The sequence below is a fragment of the Electrona antarctica genome (assembly GCF_951216825.1).
Source record: "Electrona antarctica genome assembly, chromosome: 2".
Classification (NCBI taxonomy): Eukaryota; Metazoa; Chordata; class Actinopteri; order Myctophiformes; family Myctophidae; genus Electrona; species Electrona antarctica.
The window spans coordinates 26,202,754-26,209,928 of NC_136807.1; the positions used below are offsets into that span (position 1 = coordinate 26,202,754).

The 7,175-nt window shown below is 45.5% G+C and overlaps 1 protein-coding gene across 1 annotated transcript; it reads right to left on the minus strand.

The window, feature by feature from the left end:
- Window positions 1–784: 784 nt before the first annotated feature.
- snai1b (snail family zinc finger 1b) lies at window positions 785–4,502 on the minus strand. Its single transcript, XM_079489592.1, has 3 exons — window positions 4,163–4,502; window positions 2,982–3,569; window positions 785–2,322 (listed from the first exon to the last, which is right to left on the minus strand). The coding sequence occupies exons 1-3, from the start codon at window positions 4,236–4,238 to the stop codon at window positions 2,138–2,140; spliced, it is 849 nt and encodes a 282-aa protein (XP_079345718.1). The 5' UTR covers window positions 4,239–4,502; the 3' UTR covers window positions 785–2,137.
- Between the last annotated feature and the right edge of the window lie 2,673 nt (window positions 4,503–7,175).

Consider the following 7,175-nt stretch of genomic DNA (forward strand, 5'->3'; position numbering starts at 1 on the left):
AAGTTGAAGATGAGTTGTTACTTTGCCCCCAACACCTGCAACCCCCCCCCCCCCCCCCCTGTGGTAACACATGTGTGCCATATGTGTGTGTGTGTGTGTGTCTGTGTGTGCTGCATGCTGACAGCTTGGCAGGTGCGTACAGGTGTCCCTGCTCCTCACTCAACTCCCCTGACACAAACCTATCTGCACTTATGATTAACCTTATTTAAAACTACATGACTTCATAAATTACAATGGCTGTTGAAATAAGAATGGCTATTTGCAAAACACAAAGATCAAAAGGAGGCGCACATCTGTATACCATTTAAAAGCAGGTGCTAAATATCAAAACTAATAAACGTTAGCACTGTAGCTTCTTCTCAGCAATGTAGTCATCATCATGCCAATTGATTTCTCCCCACACATGTGTTGTCACTACTGTTGTATCCTACAAACTCCACTTGCCAGTGAGGAGCCCCACCGGGAGGACGTAGAACCTTCATCATACTCCTCCCACCCAACACTCCCTGCTGACACCCAGCCAGTAGGAATTACATAGTGACAATTATCAACCTCCCGGCTTCACTATCCCGAACAAATTGTTCGTTTAGACACTCGACAGTTGGAATGCACCGCTGCAGATTCGAACCCACAACCTCTGCGGTGGTGGGCATACATTTTACCACTGCACCAAGAGTCTATTATTTTGCCATTTATTTTGGTACCACCTAGTGGGCTGAGCAACATTTGGGACACTTGATTTTCTTCAGACATTTGCAAAAACACGACTAGGCCACAAAGCAGATATGTAAAAAACACAATTTTATTTACATATGGCAGGAAAACAAGGCACATTTTTGGTAAAGAAATATCTCTGTTTTAAAACATGACACGTCTAAAATATCTTTATATAAAACTCTGTTCAAAAATTTTGCATAGACATTATGAACAAACCGCTTTGGTTCAGTTTAGTGAAATGGACAATGTGAAGGCAAGTGGTATTTTTGGTCAGGGCTTTAGTGGTCTTTTGATGTCCAATCCCCCCCCCCCCGCCCAATGGACTCCAGTCTGTTTGGCTTGGTGTGTGTGTGTGTGTGTCAGAGGGAGAGAGGAAAGTGTGGAGACGAGGGGTGAGAGGTGACGAGGAGGGGAGGGGCCAATAAGAGGAAAGGGGTCACCTGTCGTCGAGGTCACAGCTCTAGCACGTCTCTCAGCGCCCCGCCTCCGCGGTACACCATGCAGACAGCTGTCTCAACACCACACACACACAGCTGCTTATATACATGCATGCCATGTATGTAGAGTATGGTAAGGAATGACATCCCCCCCATACACACACACACACGCAGCTGTAACATGGCTACAGTCCCGGACCGGCCGGCACCGATGGGGCTTCCTGGGGAATTAACCGCATGTCCAGCTGCCCTCAATGTGCTCCACATACATACATTTTACACACCAGCCTAATGCAAAATGTCGTTGCCGTCGGGCAGAAACCTCTTATCTCCGTAATTTATTTTGTAAATTAATGTCCTACGGTGTGACTCAAAAGCATCAAAAGTGGCAGATCAGCAAGGTTTCGAGCTTGCTGATCTGCTACTTTTGAAAAAGTCCTGAAAAGTAACACAATGGACATAATGAGGTTTCCACCTGACAGAGATTATATGCAATGGATACAATTAAGTAAATCTATTCGTTCTCTAAACATGATAATAGTAAGTATGGCTTCTTTAACCACATGAATTCTTGGGGTTGATGAACATTTGCCGACAATAGCAGATCTAAATATTAGACTGCTATTTTCAGTGAAGAGATTTAGAGTTAGGGAAACAGGGGGAGGGCTAGTATAGAGCCTTGGGGGACTCCGGTCAACAAAGTGTATATAGGGTTTGTTTTTTTAGGTGGTTAAAAAAAATCTAAGGCACAAAGACGACTCCATTCCATCGAGTCATCCCCTGGCTTTGAGGAATGAGCTGTCCCAGCTTTCTGGCACCTCTGGGTACACCTCCCCCATAAGCCAAAGTGTGCCTATCCCACCAAATGGGACAGCGGGCTCTAGCCACAGGGAGCGCTGATGAGCCAGCCCAGCATGCATGAGCTCTTGTGGAGCAAAGCCAGTCAAGTCACTGTTTTGGGGAATGTTGTGCTGGTTCTTCCTCTACGAAGAAGCCGGGCAGCACCCAGAGTTGCTGTGCTTGTGCAGCAGAGACATGCGGCTGAAGGTCCGAGAGCACGAGCCACACTGGTACTTCTTCACCTCGGAGTGGGTCTGCAGGTGGGCACGCAGGTTGGAGCGGTCGGCAAACGCCCGGTTGCAGTGCTGGCAGGAGAATGGTCGTTCGCCTGTGGTGAGCAAAAGACAAGAGAATCATTAGCCTCGAGAAAAGTAACAACATAACAGGTTCTTTATGCTAAACAGTCTATCCTCAAGGCATTGATTTTTTCCTTGTAGTCTTTGGCACCACAATTTCAAAGTCTATTAGTCCACCGTTTTGCCTGGAAGCCCCTGAAAGGCTGCTTTCATTGCGGTGATAAGAGAATGCCACGCCGAGCATTATGTTTTGTTTACGCTTCAACATCAATGAATATCAATGAACAACTGTGCAGCACTGTGTCCCCAATCTACAAGCAAACAGAGCTTGATTATATTAACTAAAAATAAAGTATATGGACCCAATACGGTCGGTCTCCTTGTGATTTAATTTAATCTTCATTCTTCACATAATCAAATTTTTTGACCACATAAAACCCCCAGCATTCCTATTCTGGGACGAATTACAGTCACCACAAATAGCCGATCCGCAAGCTCACTACAAGGAATATAGAGCCCTGGGAAGGTCACAGACAGGGCAACTAGTATGTCGCATTTAAAAACCCATTCAAACCAGGGCGGCATCCGCATCGTTTTAGATTTTTGCATTGGCTATTCAAAAATAACAAGGTGTATCGCTTTGTGCCGTGCTGCAAGCTTGTACATCTGCCAGTTTTGTTTTGTTTTTTACCTGTGTGTGTTCTGATGTGTCCTCGGAGCAGCCAGGGCCTGGAGAAGGCCTTCCCACAGGTGAGGCACACGCAGGGCAGCGTGTGTGAGCGGATGTGCATCTTCAGCGCCCCCAGGCTGGTGTACTCCTTGGGGCAGTGCTTGCAGTGGAAGGCCGGGCGCTGTGACGTTTGGCTGGGCACAGAGGAGAGGGTCTGCTCCCCCTGGGTGGAGGAGAGCTGGTGGTGGTGGCTGCTGTGGGATAGCTGGTGGTTGGCCAGGGCAACGGGGCTGTTGTAGCTCTTAGTGCAGTGCAGGCAGTCAAAGACGTGCTGCTGGAGGGCGTCCGGGCTGGGGGGGTCAGAGGAGCGCCCTCCGTCCTCCTCTTCCTCCTCGCTGGCGCTGCTGCTGAAAGGGGAGCAGCTGCTGAGGTCCACCGGGCCCATGGGTGACAGGGTGGTGGGGGAGACTGGCTCCAGGGGTGGGAAGAGCAGGCCGGGAAGGGATTCCATGCCGAGGAGGGGGCTGGTGGCGGTGGGGTAGCATGTCAGGACATGGCTGTTGTCCTGGGTGTGGAGTTCAGCCAGAGGGTAGCGCTGCACTGGGACAACTGCAAGAGAGCGAAGAGAAAGGAAAGGGGAGTCAGGTGGCTCTTCACTTAACATGGACATAATTTCATTACACACTTAAACTTGTTTTCATTCTTGGAGGTCTTGTTACAGTCAAACTTGTGTTTTCCATGGCCCTGACCCAGGCCAAGCTTATTCAATTAGGAAATGTTCCAGTGGACAAGAAAGGCAAAGACCTCGTATGGCTTTTTTCCCCCTCTCTTCTGCACTGTAACTCCTAACTTATTTAGTTTTGTGCAGTGTGCATCCCCTTGTATAATTGGGTTTCCTTTGCTTGAATTGCCTTGTTGCATATTGCATTGTCATGCCTTTTTACCCAACTATACCCTAAAACAACCCACGTGTTTTAACACAACAAAGTGATGTGCCATGTTATATGGTCTGGCTCAGGCTCATGGGTCATTGGGTTTGTTTAAGTTTAACAACTAGTTTTAGGTTTAAAAAGTAGGGACAAAAACGAATTCGGCCATTGATTGATTCACTCAAAACAGACCTACCACCATATGAGATGGTAACATAACATTACTGAAAATCACACACTCGTTCAAATCCACACCAGTGTAGTTAAACTTACCATCAAGACTCTCCAAATCGCGGTAATTCTGCTTCTTGTAAGAATAATACTTCTTGACAAGAAATGACCGAGGCATCTTGAAACTCTTGCGTTTTCAACAAAAGTGAGATTTCACGGTAGTTCCTCCCAAATCCACTGACGTCCTTCTCGACAGTCGGTAGGTAGCAAACAAACTCCAAAGCTCAGCACAGAACGGAACGCACAGGTCAGGTAGCAGACAGTAGGAAAGGTCCAGCAGGAATCGATGTGAACGCTGGAAGAAGGTTTTCGTAATTTAACAAAATGCCAACGGTGGTCTCCTCATATAGTGACCACGGAGAGTCGAGCACACAACTCCACCCCCAGACACACCCACCAACACCATTCACCACAGGTGCCAAAATGTGCCAAAATGCCCCACTACAATGCGCATGGGTAATTACGCATGATCAATGGCCCACTTAACGCCTGTATACCGTCATGTATTTACATGTGAAATGGTGACTAATGCAATCAACCTGCCTGAACATCGAATTTACGTGAGTTCGCTTCCTGAATGGCGAGATACTTTGCGTCTCCTCATCAATCTGAAATTATGATCTGATTGTGCAAAACGTCTGATATTGGAAATGAGCGGTACGTATAATGTGAAGCTACAGCGTCCTCTGTCGGATTTATTTTTATAAAGTTTATAATACCCACCCACACCCTCAATAATGAGGTCATGTTTGTGGTATTAAAATAAAACTGTACCATCAACAATTCAACATTCATTTAAGATTTGTTAGGAAAAATATTGTAAAACTCATAAAATAATAATAATATATAAAATACGCACACACACGTTTTTTTAGGGGCTCCAACCAAATCTCCAATCCAATGCATAGGCTTTTTATGAACGCACAAGAAACAGACCCTCATTCTTCTTAACTCGTCACACTCGCAGAAGATTGCACTTCTCCACGCTGCGGGATGCGGGTCGGTGTGGATGAAAGGGTCGCTGTGTTGTCCCGCATATGAGGCCACAGACTGACTGCCAGCGGGATGCGGGGGAAATTAACCGAGCTGACAGCAACAATATGACGATGTTAAACCGAGACCCCTAAAAAAATCCCGTGGAGATAATTATAACACTGCAGAAAGAAAGAGCCAGTGTCCATGCCGGGTCTATTTCCTCAGGGCTGCAGGGCACACCGAAAGCGTTAATGAGTAGCTGTCACAGGCTACTTGTGCACTATTATAGGGTTCATATGAAATTACGCGGTACAAGGATCCCCGTAGTAGCCTATAGGCCTACATTTACGTTGTTAAAATGTTTCACTTCAGCTCTGTGCTAAACTTGAATGGCCATATTAGGGTAAGTAGCACTGGTACATTAAACGGATTTTTGATGATAAAGGATACCAATTTTGTTGGTGGCCAGGGGGTGACCCCCCACTTTGAGAACACGTATAGCCTACACTACAATATTGATGTTAATTTATTGCTTCCAATTTGTAGGTAGGCCTATACACCCATTTGCAAATTGTTAAATTACAAACAACACGTTTGATTTGAGGCTACAATGTGCTGTGCATACTAGCATAATATCCAATAGGGGCATGGTTTATAAGTTATAATGTAACTACATTTGTTTTGGTGCAACGTGCACACTGCACAGCAGTCAAATTGTGCACATCACCAGAAATAGGCTTTTAAGATCACGCGCATCAGGTGCCATCCGCAGAAGCCATTAGCTGTGGAATGCAGCATGCAGCCCTTTAATGGTCTTATTTAGCATAGCAGAAAAGAGTGAAAAGGGCCCTGTGTCGTGTCGGTGGTGGTGTGATGGGTGTGTGCACCTGTCTAAAGACGCCATTGTTCTGGCACGCTGGAATGTCACGGCATGCCCAGAAGTTCACACGTCGTTACAGAGGCTTGTTGACTGCCGACGCCACGGAGACTGGAGGTCAGGGAGGGTTAAGGCCAAAGCAGTTAAAAAACTAAAAGGCAAATAGCAGAGGCATACGCGAAAGTTGTAGGCCTGCCGTTGTAGATCACTCAGACAACATGTAGCCTAGGCCTGTATGGGTGCAAAGGCAAATAGTGCCACATAAGAAGCTGTTTGAGTATACAACTTGCTTTTGGTTAACGGTATAACCCCATATGGTTGACCATGTACCCTCAGGGCTAAGTATATTTACATGGACAAAACACCAGCATGAACAGCTTCACTCTATAAGATGCTGGTGTTTTTCTGTAAATATACTTACTTAGGCTATATAAATATACTTTTCTACTTATGTAAATATACTTTTTCTGCTCCTAGTGATGATTTATTTTAGTTATAGGCCTACGTTGTATGTCCATATAGGTCTATGTCTTGATGAATTGAACACACAGGAATGGAAACAAGCCCTCAGGGTTTTTTGTGTTATACGTTTTAAAATACAATTTAGTCTACATCTGTACTTTTTGCAAACTGTTAAAGTATTAATTATCAACGTTTTTGCTGAAAATAGCCAATGGCCTATTTTCTGTAAAAGCTTTCACCAAAATATTAATTGTCCCTCATGCGTCAATCCTTGGTCCATTCATTTTTCCCTGTACACCAGATATTTTCACCAATAATAGCTGATCTAAGGGTGTAGATATACATATTTGATCATGTTCACCTGTTTTGTTGAAACACCTATTATGACATCCAGAATAGGGATGCTATAGGGTTCATGAATATTGGATATTGGATGAGCCATTGTGAAGTGGTCTGTCTGTCTGTCTGTCTGTCTGTCTGTCTGTCTGTCTGTCTGTCTGTCTGTCTGTCTGTCTGTCTGTCTGTCTGTCTGTCTGTCTGTCTGTCTGTCTGTCTGTCTGTCTGTCTGTCTGTCTGTCTGTCTGTCTGTCTGTCTGTCTGTCTGTCTGTCTGTCTGTCTGTCTGTCTGTCTGTCTGTCTGTCTGTCTGTCTGTCTGTCTGTCTGTCTGTCTGTCTGTCTGTCTGTCTGTCTGTCTGTCTGTCTGTCTGTCTGTCTGTCTGTCTGTCTGTCTGTCTGTCTGT

Coding starts and splice junctions, on each gene's coding strand:
- snai1b (XM_079489592.1), bottom strand. CDS start 4,238: ATGCCTCGGTCATTTCTTGTCAAGAAGTATTATTCTTACAAGAAGCAG. Junction 3,570..4,162: donor CGATTTGGAGAGTCTTGATG/GTAAGTTTAACT, acceptor GCTCTCTTGCAG/TTGTCCCAGTGCAGCGCTAC. Junction 2,323..2,981: donor ACACATCAGAACACACACAG/GTAAAAAACAAA, acceptor TGCTCACCACAG/GCGAACGACCATTCTCCTGC.